At 44.6% G+C, this 19,756-nt stretch overlaps 1 protein-coding gene across 2 annotated transcripts in view; it reads left to right on the top strand.

The window, feature by feature from the left end:
* LOC146042570 (BAR/IMD domain-containing adapter protein 2-like) overlaps window positions 1–16,455 on the top strand; it is a 168,756-nt gene extending 152,301 nt beyond the window's left edge. For both annotated transcript variants that reach the window (XM_083162625.1, XM_083162624.1), the window contains exons 13-15: window positions 6,193–6,364; window positions 7,693–7,733; window positions 11,182–16,455. In XM_083162625.1, the coding sequence (XP_083018751.1) occupies window positions 6,193–6,364; window positions 7,693–7,733; window positions 11,182–11,254 (286 nt within the window). In that variant the 3' untranslated portion in view covers window positions 11,255–16,455. The remainder of the gene's footprint in view (window positions 1–6,192; window positions 6,365–7,692; window positions 7,734–11,181) is intronic.
* Window positions 16,456–19,756: the final 3,301 nt, after the last annotated feature.

Here is a 19,756-nt window from a genome sequence, read left to right as displayed (position 1 = left end):
CTCCACCATTGTCACTGAAATGCCCCTTGGAGAGGCAGAAGTAAAAGTGAGGAGAGTGAGAGACAAATAGAAATGCAGTGGGACCCTGCAATTTCCAATGTACTAAAGCCCACTCCGGCGGGGCTCCACTGTGGAGGGTAACGCCAGCTGTATCTGGCTCTACCCCATAGAAGCCTATGGGCTTCACTCCACAGCACTGCTGTGTAAGGGATCTGACACAGATTCCTCCCAGCATGTTGCAGAGCCCAGGTGTCAGTGCATCCCAGCGTTGATCGCAAAGCGCAGCTCCTATAAAAAAAAAAAAGCTGCCCTTTGCGTTGCTCATCGCATATATAAGTAGATAAGCGATGAGCATATGGCAGGATGTAACGCCAATGTTTGGTACATCCTGCATCAAGAGTTCAGGGAAAGTGAGAGTTGAAGAAAAAGGAGTGAGAAACGAAGAAAGGGGTGGTCAGGGAGAGAGAGAGGGCCTTATTGAAAAAAAAGGAAATGAGAGAAAGAGAGAGAAGAGAGATGGTATGGTGTCAGAGAAAGGGGAGGAGCAATAGACGGAGAGAGAGGGGTGCAAGCACAAGTGAGAGAGAATGTCAGGGAGGGAGAGAGAGAAAGTAAAAGGGGACCAAGAGTGAGTGTCATGGAGAGAAAGGAGAAGAGAGGGAGTGTCAAGGAAAGAGAAAGGGTGTCAGGGAGAGAAATAGAGAGGGAGAGTAAGGGAGAGATAGAGGGTGTCAGGAAGAGCAAGGGAGAGAGACCGGTAAAGGGGATGTCAGGGAGGGAAAGGGGAAAAACACTTAGAGAGGGTTGTCAGGGAAAGATAGAGAGGGTGTCAAGGAAAGAGAGAGGGGGGTGTTAGGGAAAGATATAGAAGAGGTATCAGATAAAGAAGGGGAGAGGGGGTGTCAGGGAGAGATAGGGGAAAACAGAGAGAGAGTGGTGTCAGGGAAAGAGAGAGAGGGTGTCAGGGAGAGAAAGGGAGAGAGACCGGTAAAGGGGATGTCAGGGAGGGAAAGGGGAAAAACACTTAGAGAGGGTTGTCAGGGAAAGATAGAGAGGGTGTCAAGGAAAGAGAGAGGGGGGTGTTAGGGAAAGATATAGAAGAGGTATCAGATAAAGAAGGGGAGAGGGGGTGTCAGGGAGAGATAGGGGAAAACAGAGAGAGAGTGGAGTGTCAAGGAAAGAGAGAGAGGTAATGTCAAGGAAAGATAGAAGGGGTATCAGGTGGAGAAAGAAGGGGAGAGCGGGTGTCAGGGAGAAATAGGGGAAAACAGAGAGAGAGGGGTGTCAGGGAAAGAGAGAGAGGGTATCAGGGAGAGAAAGAGGGAGAGGTGGGTGTCAAAGAGAGGGGGTGGGTGACTGGGAGAGAAAGGGGAAGAGAGAGAGGGTGTCAGGAAGAGCAAGGGAGAGAGACCGGTAAAGGGGATGTCAGGGAGGGAAAGGGGAAAAACACTTAGAGAGGGTTGTCAGGGAAAGATAGAGAGGGTGTCAAGGAAAGAGAGAGGGGGGTGTTAGGGAAAGATATAGAAGAGGTATCAGATAAAGAAGGGGAGAGGGGGTGTCAGGGAGAGATAGGGAAAAACAGAGAGAGAGTGGAGTGTCAAGGAAAGAGAGAGAGGTAATGTCAAGGAAAGATAGAAGGGGTATCAGGTGGAGAAAGAAGGGGAGAGCGGGTGTCAGGGAGAAATAGGGGAAAACAGAGAGAGAGGGGTGTCAGGGAAAGAGAGAGAGGGTATCAGGGAGAGAAAGAGGGAGAGATGGGTGTCAAAGAGAGGGGGTGGGTGACTGGGAGAGAAAGGGGAAGAGAGAGAGAGGCTGTCAGGGAGACAAAGGGGGGACATACAGGGAGATAAGAGAGAGTGTATCAGGGAGAGAAAGGGGAGATAGGGTGTCAGGGAGAGAGAGAGAGGGTGACAGGGAGAGAAAGGGGGGGAAGACAGGGAGAGGGGTGTCATGGAGAGAGAGGGTGTTGGAGAGAAAGGTAGACAGGGAAAGAGAGAGGGTATAAGGGAGAGAGAAAGAAAAGAAAGTGTCAAAGAGGGGGAGGAAAGAGAGAGGGGAATCATTGGAAAAGGGAAGGGGAGAGAGAGGAGAAAGAGACTAGGGGCAGAGAGAGGTGGAGTGAGAGTGTTGAGAGAGGGGGGGGGCAGGGGGAAGAGTGCAGGGGAGAGATAAAGAAAGTAGTGACAGCAGGGGAGAGAAGAGAAAAACGGTATGGTGTAAGAGTGAAAAAGAGGAAGGGACAGAAAATGAGAGAAAAAAAGAGGAGGTGGGGGGGAGAGGGAGTGGGGTTATAGATTGGAGGCAAGGAGGAGCAGGGGTTTGAAAGGGTTGACAGGCATCCCCTTGTCATCATCCCCCCCGCCCCATTACAAACAGCGATGTAACAGGCCTCACTGTTACCTCAGCAGCAATTTTGGGTCTCCTGTGACTCTGTGCCAGCTTCCACAGCTGCTAGTCTGATGTGCTTGACTCCTGCAGCGGCTGGTCTCCCATGCTGCTGTACCCTTCTCTTGCACAGGTGGTTACACTGTGCCCCCTTCTCTCATAGCGGCAGGTTGCATGGGTCTCAGCTCCAGTTCCTGCAGCAACGGGTCTCCTGCCTCCCATGCCCTGGCCCCCATTGTGGCGGGTTGCATGTGTCCCAGCTCCTGCAGCGATAGGTCCCCTGCCACCTGTGCCCTGGCTCCAGCTCCTGCAGCGGCAGGTCTCCTCCCTTCTGTGCTTCGGATCCCACAGTGGCAGGTCGCATGGGTCCCGGCTCCAGCTCCTGCAACAACAGTTCTCTTGCCTCCTGTGCCCTGACTCCCATTGTGGCAGATTGCATTTGTCCCGTCTCCAGCTCCTGCACAGATAGGTCCCCTGCCACCTGTGCACTGGCTCCAGCTCCTGCAGCGGGAGGTCTCCTTGCTTCTGTGCCCCGCTCCTACAATGGTGGGTCACATAGGTCCCGGCTCCAGGTCTTGCAGTGGTATATCTCCTGCCTTCTGTGACCTGGTTTCCACAGCAGCGGGTCACATGCACCGGGGTAGCAGCAGCTGGTGTTCTTGGTCCTGGGGGAGGGGTCACTTGATGGTGGGCAGTCATTGCCCAATCAGTAATATTTGGTATATTCTGAGGTATGTGTTTTAAAAGCACATCCTCACAAACAATAAAGAACTAGAGGTTTAAGTGGACCAGTAACTAACACTGGTGCATAAATAGAGGGTGATAAATAGTGATAAATGTCCAGCCAATCAATTTTTCAAACACAGTCTATATCATGACAGGAGCTGAGTGGCTGGATGTTTATATCATACTCACATTTATCTCTTTTAAAGGTTTAATACATCAGCCCCACTGTTCTAAAGAGATGGTCCATTTGCACGGTTGCGTTCGTTCGGTGCCGATGTTTCTTGTTTGCGCATGCGCATTTCTGCTCTCGGCTAACAAACTGTTCGGTACTGCTTTCCTAGCACGGCGCCCACGATCTATATTGTATGTGTGGGGCTGATATCTCAAGCATCTCATGCATCTTATGTGTTTGTGCGGCATAAGATGCATGAGATGATGCAATCGACGAGATTTTTACATTGAAATCAATGTAAAAAGGCCCCAAAACCCCAATTTTAATTGCTAACCCCCCCTCATGGGTGAATTGGCCCCAACCATTGTTAACGCCACCCCACTATTGACGCCAACCCGAAGCGTGGCGAGAGCATCGAGCCAGCGAGGGGCGGCGGTACGCGTCCTCCGACCTTTTCATACCCCCACTATCCACGTCGGCGTGAAGTTGATCTTATATAGTGTGGCGAGCGCAGCGAGCCCCGCGAGGGAACGCGGAATACATGTAAAGTAGTCCGCGTCCCCTCGCGGGGCACGCTGCGCACGCCACGCTTCGGGCTCGGTGGCTCGCTGCGCTCTCCACACTATATAAAATCAACTCCACGCCGATGTGGATAGTGGGGGTATGAAAAGGTCGGAGGACGCATACCGCCGCCTCTCGCGGGCTCGCTGCGCTCGCCACGCTTCGGGTTGGCGTTGATAGTGCTGGTGGCTTTAACAATGGTTAAAGGGGCTCACGATTTTTTATCTCATGGATCTCATGCATCTCATGCATGGATCTCATAAGATCCATGAGATTAAAAAATTGGGTCCATCGCGTTGATTGTATGCCTTAAGTACCTTAAACTTAAGGCATACAATATACAATCAATGAGACCGGCGCCGTGCTAGGAAAGCAGGACCAACTGTTCACCCATCCTTGTGAGAGGAGGGTTGGGGGGGGATGGGCAGTCGTACAGGCCATTAGCATATGGGAACGCCCAGCGTTTCATGGGCGTTCCCATGGGCCCCACTTCCCACAGAATGTGTTCCACATCATTCGGTGGTCAGCAACCATTGAGTGATGTGTGTGTTCACCTGCAGGCTGCCAATGGATGTTTATGTAAAATGTACCCACCTTGAGAATGGTGGGTCGGCGTACCACCATTTGCAAGGCAGGATCTGGTTCACTCTCAAGGATGCTAATTGGCATCCAATCGAATCAAATAGGAATAACCCCCTAGGTATTAGGGAAGGTTAGTTATATTGAAGGCCTGATTGACATTTTTATCTACCGTTCTCTCATAAATGTTCTATATTGTTTCATGCTTGTAATATGTTATGTTGGGGAATATTTTATACATGTCCAATACTCAGGACGAATCTATTTGGCCGGAATAATTTTTTTGAGAATCGCCAACTTTTTTTATTTAGTTAGGAATAGTTTTTGCCAATCAAGTCTATATTTGCACCAATCCATCTTTTCTAATTGGCACAAAAAATTGGATCAATTTACTGAAGATTCAGCTCCGCGCCAAACCATATCTAACCCTACTTGTCATATTGAAGTTATGCTGGAGATGTGCGAAGGATAAATATTGTTTCCAGCTTTTCCTCCCTCACACTAATAAGGTAGGGAAATCCAGATCTCAGATTTGGCTGGCTTAATGGTAAGGTTTTGGCCAAACCCAAATATTTATTTAACAAATCTATTCGAAAAATATACATCATACAGATTTTTTTAGACAGATTTGTTCCTTTTTGCACATTTTGATGCAGATTATTATATTCTGGCGGTCATGTGGATTAAGGGCCTGATTCACTTTGGTTCCCTTAGCGAGCGGGTAAACGTGCGAACGCCTGCCTCCGTCCACTCACAGATAAAAGCCAGTCTGAACTGACTTTTATCTGGTCCAAAGATGTCCGAGAACGTGTTGGGCATGATGTCATGTGACATCAGCCGCCCGCCTCGCTTCACCACGCCTGCATTCACATGACGACATCCAGCATTTTTCTATTTTTCTGGGTACGCCCCAATGCGACAGCCCCCTGCCCGCCCACTACCTGCCCCACTGTGAGCGAACGCCTCAGTGACTGTAAAAGTCGCCCAAGGCGTTCGCACATCAGGTCTGCACATGCGTATATTCGGCAAACACATGCGCAGACCCTAAACATCAATCCCCGCAGCGAATTCGCAGGGGACCGAGTCAACCAGAATCTTGACTGTTTTTATGGATTGTGGGAGGAAACTGGAGTACCTGGAGTAAATCCACACAAGCACGGGGAGAATATACAAACTCCACACAGTGGACCATGTTGGAAATCAAACCCGTGACCTCAGTGCTGAGCGGCAGTAATGATAACCAGTACACCGTCTGTACATATGGAGGCACACAAAACAATAAATAATTAATGCTTACTACTGAAATCACCACTGTGTTTCATTGCCAATTTTATTAGATTGGAACGTTAATTCATGTAGACCTTCATTGACATATTGGGCCTTACTCTCGTTCTCTCGCAGAAGCAAACTCCTTCTTTAATGGACAAAACCATGTGTACTGCAGGTGGGGCAGATGTAACTTGTGCAGAGAGAGTAGATTTGTGTGGGGTTTTTAGTTCAAACTGATATCTATATTGCAGTGTAAAAATAAAAGCAGCCAGTATTTTCCCTGCACAGAAACAAAATAACTCACCCAAATCTAACTCTCTCTGCACATGTTACATCTGCCCCACCTGCAGTGCACATGGTTTTGTCCATTAAAGAGAGAATTTGCTTTTGCAAGTGAACCAGAATCAGGCCCATTGCTTGATAGAAAATGAATTGCTAGCTGCTGGTGCCCTCGTATATTCATACATTGTACATTACGATGTTCTTTTTCCCTTTTGCAGTTTTCCACTTAGTAAATTAAACAGTAGCAGCACTGGAAATCTGGATAAAGTCGGCGTGTCAATCCCTGAATCAGACAATGTCCGGATAGAAGCTGTGAGATACACTCCGTCTCCTCGAATTAGTACCTTCCGACAGCGGCCGTACAGCATGATTAGTCCAGACTTAGTGCAGGTCAGTAAGATTCCAATAGCTGTGGCTGTACATACAAACCTTAATGTTACTAAATGGAATCATTTCCTATCTATGGACCTGATTCAGACCTGTTTGCTAGGCAGCGTATATTCACTGCCTAGTGAGGAGATAAATGCCGCCCCACAGAACGCACGCCCAGAATTCCCGCGCTAGCATGCGAGTAGATGTACGCATACACATCTACACGCATGGAGCCACACGGAGGTAAAATCATTCATTGGTCGCTCACCATCAAATTATTTTTGCAACGCTCGTAAAGAAAAGTCAGCCTGGACTGACTCTCCTAGCGCACACTTCGCGACGACTTCGGGGCAGGCGCTGATGTCATGTCATGTTGTTCGCAGGGGCGCGGCAAGCGTTTCTGTAGGCACGCCCATCAAATACTAGGCGTTCCTCTACCTCCTGCCCGCCCATCCTGGAGTGTGCGGGGTTTGCACATGCGCATATTCGAGCACGAGCAAACCACAAACTTCAGCCAGGGGACCGAATTCGAACCTCAGCAAGTGTGTCTGAATCACCCCCTATGTACATAACTTAGCCCCTTAATCATTAGGGGGTTATTCATGTGCGGCTGGTGGAAAATGTGGCTGCTGACTGGTTGTCCAATCCAATGATGAGCCATGCTCTGGTTATTCAGACCTGATTGCTTTTCTAATTTGCGGAACCCTATAATCAGATAGCTACCGCCCTGCCAGAGTGATATCCCATCCTGCGCTACGATCCGTATGTATGCACAGTCGATCGATAAATAGTCCGGGCTGCAAATTCACAGCCCATCGATCAGGTCTGAATAACCCCCAGAGTTATAACTGTTCAAATTCAAAATAATGGTTTAACCCCTTCAGTGGTGGTGGGGGGGGGGGGGGTTTAGGGAGCGCTCCACACTGGGCAATTTTTTTTTGTGAGCGCTACATTAATCACCCCTCCACTGCGTTTCCCGGGCCGGGTAGCGTCGCTGAGCACTCCATCAGCTGCTGCTTGACCTTGCTCCCGGCAACCCAGCTGTGTGCGGCGTGATGTTAGCAAGGTCACGCCGCACACAGCCGGGGGAAGGAGGCGGGGCCGGTCAACAGCTGAAGCTGAGCGCAGAGCTTAGCTCAGCGGCGCTGCCCAGCAGGAGGGAGCACAGGCAGTGGCACTCCCGGGTTTGTCAGTCTGCGCAGGATCACAGCCCGGAAAATTCTCGGGAGTGCCAGTGAAGGGGTTAATAATTACAAACAATTTCATTGGTCATTGTGATGTTTTCTGTTGTTCCTGCTATAATAATGTAGAACATGAAAAACTCATCCACCTCTTTTGTTTTTCAGTTAGCAAATGAATTTGGAAGCCCAGCATCCTCTCCTTCCAGGTAAGAGGTGCTAGGCTAAGAACGCTAGAAACAAAGAAGGTGCATTGTGTAAATGTACAGCATGACCTTACAAAATAGTATTCACCACCACACTTATTATTATTATTACTATTATTATAATTTAATACTTGCTGTGCTGATGCAATGGTCCATGCTAGGGAATGCCAGAGTACTAAGGTAATAAGGTTCAAATGTATTTTATTTTGTGAGTTTATTTTATTTAGAAGCCTTAAAAGTGAAAATGAGAGTATTTATGCAACATTGGTTTATGTTTACCAAAACATCTCAATAAAAATGAGATGCTGAAATATGCTGGTCTGCATACTGTAATTCATGCTGGGGAGGCTTCGCACTGGAGAAAAATCAATTCCAAATAAGGGCTTAGTTGCCCCTAGTGAATCATTGAAGTAAATGCCACATTCTGGCAAGAAACAAAACAGCTAAGGAACCATCATTCTGGTTGGAAATCTGGAGGACAGCTGTGAAAAGTAAGACTGCAGAGCATCGCATAGACGTCAGAGATAAAGTAATACAAATGCCAACCCCTCTGCTTCCTGGTTCCCTCCGCCTGTGTCTGCGCTGCAGCAGATCAGTGCTAATCGGGCAGCCGGATCATACATACCCCAACCCGCGGCTGCGGAGGTCAGCAGTCACTTGGGAAATGTAAAAAACAAACCCAATTTCCCCTGTGTGCACCTGATAGCTGTAGACAGTACAAGCCCTCAGGTTAATGTAAAGTCACGATGGTTGCGATGTTCTGATCATCAGTGGACAGGATATTGGCATATTGGTGTGTAGAAGCTTCCTCTGAGTAACCTGTACCACCTGGAGTAAGTCTGCCTGGAAAAATGGCTAAAATCAAGTAGAGCGGTGTGTAAAGCGAGAACTCGCTCTACAACGCAGTAAAGCCGTATCTGATTGATAGGTCTATATAGTGTCAAAGTCGATGGTCAATAGATCAACCCCAAAATGTCAGCATGTGAAAGGTCGACCCAAGCAAAATGTTGACATGAAAATGGTTGACACTTGAAAATGCTGACATGGAAAATGTTGAAACTTAAACATTTTGACATAAAAAGATTGACACATGAAAATGACATCATGAGTTTTTCGTGTTTTTTTTTCTTTCATTTTTTGGACTTTTTCATGCTTTAAGATCCATCTGATTGGATCGGACTCTCATTGGGAACTGTAAAGTGTTCCGAGCACAGCGTTTTCAGCGCAAGGAATTATGCCTGAAGCATGATGATCCATGCAAGGGTACACACTACACTAATTGGAGGTACACGTCGACAGATGTTGACATTGTCAACCTTTTTCACGGTGACCACTTGTTAATCTCAATATATTGTCAATGTCAACATTTTTAATGTCGACCTTTTGGTGTCCACAACCCTGTTAAAGCCTGGGGATTAGATAGATATATATGTATAACAGCATATTTCAGTATTTCATCATTTAGATGTTTTGGTACTTATGTAGTATCTGGGCTGCCGATTTTTTGATTGTATGCCTTAAGTTAAGGCATACAATCAGATGCGATGCGATACGATATCGCATCGCATCGCATACGATGCGATGCGATGCGATGACCCGATTTTTCCATAGGATTCAATGTTAAAATGGACTGAGTCCATTTTAACATGGAATTCAATGGGAAAAAGGGGTCCTTTTCATACCCCTACTATCCAAGTGGGCATGGAGTTGGATATAAACCTGTGGCGAGCGTAGCGAGCCACCGAGCCCGAAGCGTGGCGAGCGAAGCGAGCCCCGCGAGGGGACGGTATTCTGTGTCCCCTCGCGGGGCTCGCTACGCTCGCCACGCTTCGGGCTCGGTGGCTCGCTACGCTCGCCACAGGTTTATATCCAACTCCATGCCCACTTGGATAGTAGGGGTATGAAAAGGACCCCTTTTCCCATTGAATTCCATGTTAAAATGGACTCAGTCCATTTTAACATTGAATCCTATGGAAAAATCGGGTCCATCGCATCGCATCGCATCGCATGCGATATGGTCGGGTGCGATGCGATGCGATGGACCCGATTTCAAAATCGGCAGCCCAGTTAGTACATAAGTACCGATGTTTTTGTACCATAAAAAATGACAATGACACATAAAACTGTTTCAGTGCTTTGAAACTAATCTAAAATGTAAAAATGCCAGTGCAGGATGTATTATTTAGCACAATGAGGGGTCTGTATGTTTGTACAAGGCGCTGTGATTAGGATATTGGAACACAACTCTGGACATTATTCTGGTTGACTCACAAAGCTGCAAATTTCGCAGCTTTGTGAGCCCATGAAACGCCGCACGACTTCCCGCCCTACCCCCCTCGCACGCCAATTTCCCCGCACGCATGCGAATTGATGCTTTGCATATACATTAATTCGCAGACACCTTAGCAATTTCATGGGAATGCCCATGAAATGCTGGCCATTCCCATGGCTCCCCCCTCCGCACTGCTAGGTGCAAACGGGATGGTGAACAAGCAGCTTGCCGTGCCCGCTCGCACCAAGTGGCTGCACATGCGCTTAAATGTATATGCGCATGCGCAGTCGCTCCCCTTGCCCAAACACGCAGGGGAGCGTGAGGACCAGAATAAGGTCCTCTGTCCCTAGCTTCACTACTGTTGGTCAAGCTACAATGTTTTTAATGAATCATTTGACTCCTATGTGTTAAAGCTTTTCGGTTCCATTTGTTCCACTTGAAATCTTTCATTTGAAACTGTAATTATGCCGTAGCTCAGACTCCGTACGCACCTGCTGTAGATTACACACCATTTCTCTAATAGTCTCAATGTATTTGGAACCGGCAATAGAGCAGAGGGTGGCCTTAATGAATAGAATACATCTTTTCATTCTGCCTATGGTTTAAACTAAATGGGATTCCTAATTATAGTGCATTACCTTTCATAATGTATAAAAATGCCGCGTGAAGCACTTGCATATAATATATACATATATATACAAGGCTATTTTTCTGCAGGCTCCAGCAGGAACTGAGGCCCTTATTCTAGTTCACTCTTTCTGACAAAATATTTCTTAGATGGGCAAAACCATGTGCACTGCAGGTGAGGCAGGTGTAAAACCCCACCCAAATCTAATTATCTCTGCACAAGTAACACCTGCCTCACCTGCAGTGCACATGGTTTTGTCCATCTAAGAACTATTTTGTCAGAAAGAGTGAACTAGAATAAGGGCCTCAGTTCCTGCTGGAGCCTGCAGAAAAATAGCCATGTGTATGTATGTATGTATATATATATATATATGTATATATGTATATATGTATGTATATATATATATATATATATATGTATATATATATATATATATATGTATATATATATATATATATATATATATATATATATATATATATATATACTGTTATTTATTAAATTCCATTATAATGCTTTCATTTTGCACCTCTATTTTTATTTATTCCAAGAAACAACCCTTTTGCCCACGTTAAGCTGAAGCGGACCGTTACTAATGATCGTTCAGCTCCTGTCATTCAGTGACCTTGTGAGGTCCTTCCAGAAGAAGCTGCTTCAAGAACAGACTACACAGGAAACAACTGTCCTTATGATGTCACATTTTTCTTTTTGGAATCAAAAGAACTAACACATTAAACTGGTCTCTTTGTAAAGCAGCAACTTTAATTCATTAACCTGGATGTATTCTGTTTACAGTCACGAGGACCTTCTGTGTGTGTATATGCTGACCTGTCAGATTCATGGTAGCACCTACACGCAGTCAGCTGTAGTCTCCTGATGCACTTTTATTATTAAAGTATTCAAGAAATGACCTCAACAGTATTATACGAAAGGTGACTTTCTCCAGTCACATGTAAAGTGACAGAGAGCAAATTCTTAAGATGACTTTTAGGATAGAAGTAACATTGCCTAGAAATGTGACGTGAACTGAGCAGTAATGTGAACACACAGATAGTAAGGATAGTTGTGTACTGTAATCTCCCTATAAAGAATAACTTTGAAAATGCCAATCACATTACGGATGAAAACAATGCAGAAATAAAACAAGACACAAACAACAGAACTACAAACAAAACAGAAGAATGCAACGTTACATTGTTATTGTTCTCCCTTTTATTGTGTTTCCAGTACTGTAGGGACTGGTATGGATCGTTGGGTAGACAGCATGTTGGTCGACAAGCATTAGGTCGACACATTAGGTCGACATGCAGAAAGGTCGACATGACTATGTCGACATGGGTTGGGTCCACTGGGTTATTACGTCGACACAAGCATTAAGTCGACATGTGCAATGTCGCCAGTCCAATGCTCCACATGTTTTTTGTTTTTTTTTTAATTTCGACACAGTCGACATGGACACTGAAACGTAGCACGGTACCTCACTACGCTCGGCGCACTATTTTATTCTCCCACCACGCCCTAGTGGATGGTAGGGCATGAATTACCACCTGTCGGCACATGTCGGCTCAAGAAAAAAAAAGTGAAAAACCCCATGTCGACCTTTTGACTGTCGACCTTTCCCATGTCGACCGAATGCTTGTGTCAACAAAATAACCCATGTTGACCTTCCTGCATGTCGACCCAATGCTTTTAGACCTAGTGACCATATCCTGTAGGGACTTCATGGTCACATATTTATTTGTGGAAGAACAAATATTACTAATGACATCTGCACCCTAAGTACATAATAATTTGCTAGACATATAAAAATTTCTATCTAGCTTGATATATGTGTTTTAGCATAATAATATTTCTCTGAAGTAAACAGGGCTGTGTATTTGCTACATTTTGTATATAATATTGTTTTTTTTTAGCATTCTGCAGCGATGCAGCTGGTGACAATATATTAATGAAGGAGGTGTTCTTTATAAGCAGGGGATGGAAAGGGAAGTTGTAGAGATTGCGGGAAGAAGTGTTAGGAAAGTACTGAAAACAAAGGGGGAAATTTACTAAGATGTGTATTCTACTTCTCATGTGATGTTGCTATGGGCAGCCAATCAGATCCTGTCTACTATCTTCTAGAGGGTGCTAAATAAATAAGAAGTAGCTTCTGATTGGTTGCCCTTAGCAACATCACATGTGAAGTAGAAGACACATCTTAGTAAATTTCCCCCAAAAAAGTGTTTTGGAAGCAATAGCAAAGATATACGACTGCAACAATTGGTTAATGAGTCTGGGTTATAGTTGGGCACTCCCGGCAGAAGGTGCTGATGGGCAGCTACCCCACTATAATTGTCCTATTGTTTAGGTCTGGTTCTATCGACGTAGGGTTAAAGCCGATAAGCAATTTGCTGCTGCTGTGGATCTACACAGTTCCGGGATAGAGGATAGACAATGTTTAGGTGGACAATACCATGGTTGACTACTAATAATCTACGACGCCTAGCTAGATGCCTAAACTTGGCCGACCGTGTCTAGATAGACAGTGACACTAGATCGACGCAAGGGAAGGATCAACGGGATCGTGATTGACAGTAGCAAGGTTGACGGGTTTTTCGTGTTGCCCCCCCCCCTTCTGCCCATTTGTATTATTGGGCAGAAGGAGGCTTGGCATACTATTATAATCGTCACGCTCCACACACTATTATAATCTAACTCTATGTCCACTTGGCTAGTAGACTTGGAACCAAGTGGCACCAAAAAAAATAAAATTACGAAAAACTTGTTTTGACTTTGGTACTGTCGACCACATTCCAGTCAATCCTTCACTTGCGTCAATCTGGCATCAGTGTCTGTCTAGATGCCGTCTACCAAGATTAATCCTCTAGCTGGACACAGTTGACCGCTAGTGGTCGACCATGATATTGTCGATCTAAACATGTCCGTCCCGGTAGGTTCAATTATGTACAGCAGGGGTGGCCAAACCGGTCCTCGATATCTACCAACGGTCCACGTTTATCAGGTCACCTAGCTGGTGCACAGCTGTAGTCATTACTAACTGTCACATTTTAAAACCTGCTGCATTCATTCCTACTATAGATCCACAGGTTGCCTGGAAAACATGCACCATTGGTAGATCTTGAGGACAGGTTTGGCCACCCCTGATGTACAGTATCCACCGAAACAGATTCCGCTGTCACGCACATTAACTTAGTACTTATTTCTGCTTGCAACGCATGGAGGTCGGAAAATGCACCACCAAAAGCCACCAAATTTGAAACATCAAAACCATTTTTAAATGCCTATGCTTTACATCAGTGGTAGCCAACTCCAGTCCTTGAGAACTACCAACAGTTCAAGTTTTCTAGATCACCTGGCTGGGGCACAGGTGTATTCATTACTGACTGACACATTATAAATGATCCACAGGTGGAGCTAATTACTTCACTTGTGAATCTGTGAGGAGACCTGGAAAACGTAAACTGTTGGTAGCTCTCGAGGACTGGAGTTGGCTACTGCTTTACATCTACTGGGCAAATCACTGAAACCATGCAGCTGTCTGGAACTTGCAGGCTGTTACATTTTGACCCAGGTTCTTTTCGTTTAAAAGTTAATATCCATATAATTATAATATAATATAATTATATTTAAATTGAATGAAATACTCAGACCTCAAAATATTATCCAGAGAGTTGCTTGATGCTGACTTTGCATAATTGTGATATCATGCGCTGGACTGTCCATTACGTTTTGACGTTGGATACATTGTAATGATTATTGAAGGCATATGGCAAGTGTGCATAAGATGGTAATCAGAATGTGTACATGCATTCTCTATGTGAAGGGACGGTGCGATAATGTCCTTGATAAGAGAAAGCAATGCAATATGTATATTGGATGACTGGTATTGATAAAATACACAGACTAGAGGTGGGCTTTCCTCCTGGTGGAGAACTGCAGATTCTAGAAGGGTATGCTGGTACTTGTAGTTCTACAACAGCTGGAAAGCAATGGAATGGGCAACAATTGACCCAGACCAACATTTGGTAAAGTGTGTCCATTATGTTTTGTCTAGTTGGTATTGGGATACGGAAATGATTGTCCAGGCCAGCTATACATGATTTAGGTTTAGCTGACTGGACCTGATGTAAAAGGAATAGGGTTCATGAACATTCAGATTCAGCATAATTCATCATTATTATTATTTTTTTTTTAATCTGTTTGATTTATTTGGATCCACATTTGGGGCCAAATGTCATAGGATGCGTGAATCAGAAAATGAGAGATTTGGGGAGAATGTTCCCATTTATTTTAATTTTTTTTAAAGAGGCAATCCTATACATGGCAAAATCAACCTGGTTTTTCACTGTAAATGATTGCCGCTTTAATTAAATGGGAAAACTCTCCCAAAATCTCTCACTTTCTGATTCTCACACCCTATTGCATTTGGTCCTTGGTATCCTAATTAAGGAGCCTTAATGCCCCCATACACTGAGCCGATTTGGTCCGACTCCGGCCGATTGCAACCAAAACATGCCGTCGGGTCCGATGCGTGGTCCCGTGTGCATCGGACCTGCGTCGGGTGGTCGGACCTGCTGGTTGTCCGACCAATGACTTTGGACCTCCCTCATGGTGGCAAGATGGGCGGGGAGCAGGGACGCATGCGATCCATCAAAACAAATTGTGACGGATCGCATGCGCCCTTGCCACCCCGGGAAGGTCCCTGGCGGCTCGCAGGGTATCGGGTGCCCGTACACTGCTGCGAGACATCGCAGCAGTGTATGGGCACCTTTAGTTGTGAGCCCTTATTCCTGTAAATTCATTTATATAATAAAGATTGGAGTTTTTGCACAGCAGTGGTTCCCAAACTGTGTGCATAGGCTCCCTGGGGTGCCTTGGAGCACTTGCAGGGGTGCCTCAGGTTGGTGGTCCAGAACCAATTCAAGTTATTTATGACCAATGAAATAGGCAAAATCAGTGCTTGTGGCTTCCAATTAAGAATATGTAGGTAAACAGAAGTCAATCATGTTTCTCACCACATACTGTAAGTGGACCTAAAGAAAACATTTAAATCACAACTAATTTAATAATTTTCCTGAAATTAGTAACCAACTTTTGGCCTAGGGGTGCCGTGAAAAATATTCTGATACTTTAGGGTGCCGTGATTCAAAAAGTTTGGGAACCACTGGACTACAGTATACTGAACATTTTTTGAAGCCCTCTCATTCTTTGATATTTCGGGACCCTTAAAATGTATCTGTACTGTCTTTACTAGAAAATGTATAGAATTTAAAGTCTGTATGAGAGAAAATAAGGACCATTTACAATTACAGTATGTCTTGAACAAGTAATACTACCAAGCTAGTAGACTGAGGTATATTTCTGTTAACTAACATGAATGTTTATAGCCATTGTACTGTATTTTCTCTAATGCATAGCTGTCCCATAAAGAATGTTTCTTCATGCAAAGTGCTTCATGCTTTATGTAGTACTGTCTCAATAAAAATCTATATACATTTTGGCCAGCAGAATACAGTTACTCATGAAGACAATGGTCAGTTGGAACATGTATAAATATTATGAACTCAGTGGTCACACTACGTTGATTTTGTTCCTTGTAACAATGTGTATATTTTAGGTGAAGTGTTAAAACGCCAACAATTAAATTCTATAGTGCCTGCCAACTTTTTATAACATTGTAACATACATTGTACTATGTTGTGGAAATCGGTCACTAACTGAGAAAATAGAACTTGATTTAATCCATTATATTGTATTGTGTACCGTTTATGTTTTTAAGTCAGCGTCAGTGTTCTTTGGTGACAAATAAAACGTATCACATCTTTAAAGACTTTAAACGAAAAAAAGATTTTCCTCAGTTGTTCGGTTAAAATGCAGGAAACAGAAAATGAGGGTGCAATCGAAGCACTAATACCGCTTTCAGACTGCAAATGCAGGGTTGCACCAGACTTTGAAACTGTTCAGTCCCGGTGCAACCCTGCATGTGCAGAATGTTCAGATTGCATAAGCGTACTGGCAATATTGCTGGTTCGCTGATGTCACGTGGGGGCGCTGCTTCAAGCGCTGCCTCCTCCATAGTTTGAACAGGAAATGGGTCTCTTGTCCCGTTTAACCGGTTCACACTGCACAGCGACGCGGCAATGAACCGGTAAGAACCCTTCTTTTACCCAGTTCGTGTTACCGTGTTGCTACCGGTTAGCTGTAACCGGTAACCACTTTCACATCGCACCAATAACCAGGTCGAACTGGCATGAACCTGGTAATTTTATGCAATGTGAATGGGGTATGAGAATATTGGTAATCTAAATCATTTTGATACATTTTACAACTAACATGAATGTACTGAAATACCCCTTTTACACCAAACTTCAAATTACCCGGTGAAGCCGTTCTACCTGGTAATTTGTTTAGTGTAACAGGGACAACCCGGGTCTTAAATCCCGGGTCGCCGACCTTGCTTTTTACCAGGGTCGGCGACCTGGGATTTGCAACCTGGATAGACCCTTTTACACTGAAGAAATACCTGTGTCATTCAGCGAATTACCTGGTTGACATTTTTAACCCGGTAATTTGCTGCTTAGTGTAAATAGGGGTCACACTGGTGGCAGGTCTAAAAAGGGCTTTATTGAGGTTCTTAGCACATGTTCGGCCAAATATGCGGGCCCATAGGTTATTAGGTCGCTTATGTCAAGCAAAAGGAGTCTTTAAGTTTACCTTATACAGGTTGTGTATCCTTTATCTAAAATGCTCGGGACCAGAAGAATTTTGGGTAACGGATTATTTCATATTTCAGAATATTCTTATATTTCAATGATATATCTTGAGGTGTCTTGCATTTATGTTGTATAAACACATCACACATGAAATACACACAAATATATCTTATGCTGCGACTAGACCGTGAGATGTTCAGAAACTCATGTGTCAGCAGGTGAAAATATAAGTACTTAGCAATCCCCCCTGCACTACATGGTCGGAGCTGCAGCCGCCGCTGGCGTTAAGTAGCACTTTGGCTTGCACTAGATAATGAGCTATTATGTACTGAAACATTTACGTACAAATGTTTTTAAAAACATTTTTTAGGAAACTAAAATAAAAATCTTTTCACTTCTATTTTGGCAATAATAAATCTGGGTACACACTGGGATATATACCGATAACATTAACGATACATCACAAACATCGGTCAGTGTGTATACTGTATTTTTGTAATGATCCATGCCCCTGCATATCATTTCCCTGTTGCCTGTACATGCAGTTTAAGCTGATAATATCTTTAGTGACTGCATGTACGGAGCAGGGAGTAGGTGACAATATAGGTCATTGGCCCTGATTCTGGTGTACTCCCCCCTGCGCGTTCGCACATTGGGAAGGTATGTTTTGCAACTGCACATGTGCACAAACATGCACATGTGCAGCCGCATTATGCCAGAGGCCACGGCGGATTGATTATTTGCCGGACGCTCATACAAATCAGTGCGGGTGGGGGGTCGGGGGCGGCAGACCGTGGTCATGCCCATGGGAACACCCAGCGTTTATGGGCATTTCCATAAAAACACTGGGTTTTCCCATGTTATTTTGCCGATGTCACAGGTGTGGGAGGTGGGCAGCTAACATCAGCGTATGTCAGCTGCCCTCCCATTTACCGTACGGGGACCTACAGATCTAAGACACCAGAGAGTTGTCTTAGATTTGCAAGCTCTGTAGAAATCATTCAATGGACGGCGACCATCGAATCATTTCGGCCTCGCATGCAAGCTGCAAATGGATGTTTATGATAAACATCCATTCGCATGCGTGCAGGGAAATCTGCATGCGAGGGGGGCGGGCGTTCCTGCGGGCGCCAGACGGCGCTTCGAGGACCCACAAAGCTGCAAATCTCATGGCTTAGTGGGTCAACCAGAATCACTCCAGTGATATGCATTACAGTATATTGTTCTCCGTCGGAAACGCCGATATATCTAACTACAGTACTGTATAGAGCGGCTGCAGAAATCAGATAGAATTATCGACCCGGCCGCAATGTGCTATTTACAATGATATGAGAAATGAAAAAAAAAATAATAACTGCACAACACAACTTGACTTTAATTCGCTTTGGTTTTCCTGAGTCATCCAGGTGCTTCTATTTGTAACCAGCTTCCATGGATATAATTAACCAGCTCGTATTTATATTCATAGAACACTTTTTTCACAGTTGCCACCTGCGAAACAGCGGATGAATGTTTCATTGCAGCTCTAAAAGTGGATATATCTCTTCTGAAAATCATTGTTACAGTATATAACTGAATATAATAGTTTTTTATTATTTCCATCTGTGTTGCTGAACAGTTTCTAGACATTCTAAGTTCATTGTAGTTATGTAATGAGCAATAGGCCAACTCCATTATCTGCGTCCCCTTCTTTAGTATGCTCATACACAATGACCATTGAGATTAGTTTGAGAAGGACTGGAATCATCTATTGTAAATAAATTACAGCAATCGTCTTTTTATAAAGGAATGTAGTTTATAAATTCTGCAAAAAAATAGCATTAACTTATGAAACCAGAAATATGAAGCATTCTATTATTTATATAAATGAGCAAATCCTTTGTTTACAGCCAAAATGTACCTCAAAGAAGATTAACAAAAGTTGGGATAAATAAACATCTTCGGTTTTAAGAAGACCATTGCTGTAATACATATTTGACAACTTTATTTAAGCCCCCTCCATTAAGGTCTATACACACTGGCCCAGCCTGTATGGACATCGATGAATGCACTGAGCGGCTTTCCCCCTGCTCAAACTCGGTCCTCGGGGCCCTCAAACAGTTCACATTTTCTAGGTCACTCGGTAGGTGCACTCATTACTGACTGACACATTTTAAAAGATCCACAGGTGGAGCTAATTATTTCACTTGTGATTCTGTGAGGAGACCTGGAAAACATGCACTGTGTGGGGTCCTGAGGACCGACTTTGAGAACCTGCGCTCTAGACATCCGCCAATCATCATTCTGGCAGTCATTCACTGTCTAGTTCAGACTGAGAGGCAGGCAGATAATGCACCTGTGTTATTTCCCAATCAGAGAAGTCGGACAGCATCCTCTACCCGCCTCCCGATAAGCACGGGAGGTACTGACCTGG

The sequence above is a fragment of the Crinia signifera genome, chromosome 19, assembly GCF_055691185.1.
Source record: "Crinia signifera chromosome 19, ASM5569118v1, whole genome shotgun sequence".
NCBI lineage: Eukaryota > Metazoa > Chordata > Amphibia > Anura > Myobatrachidae > Crinia > Crinia signifera.
Note: the sequence above shows the minus strand (reverse complement) of the source record. Positions and strands in the feature narration are given on the sequence as shown.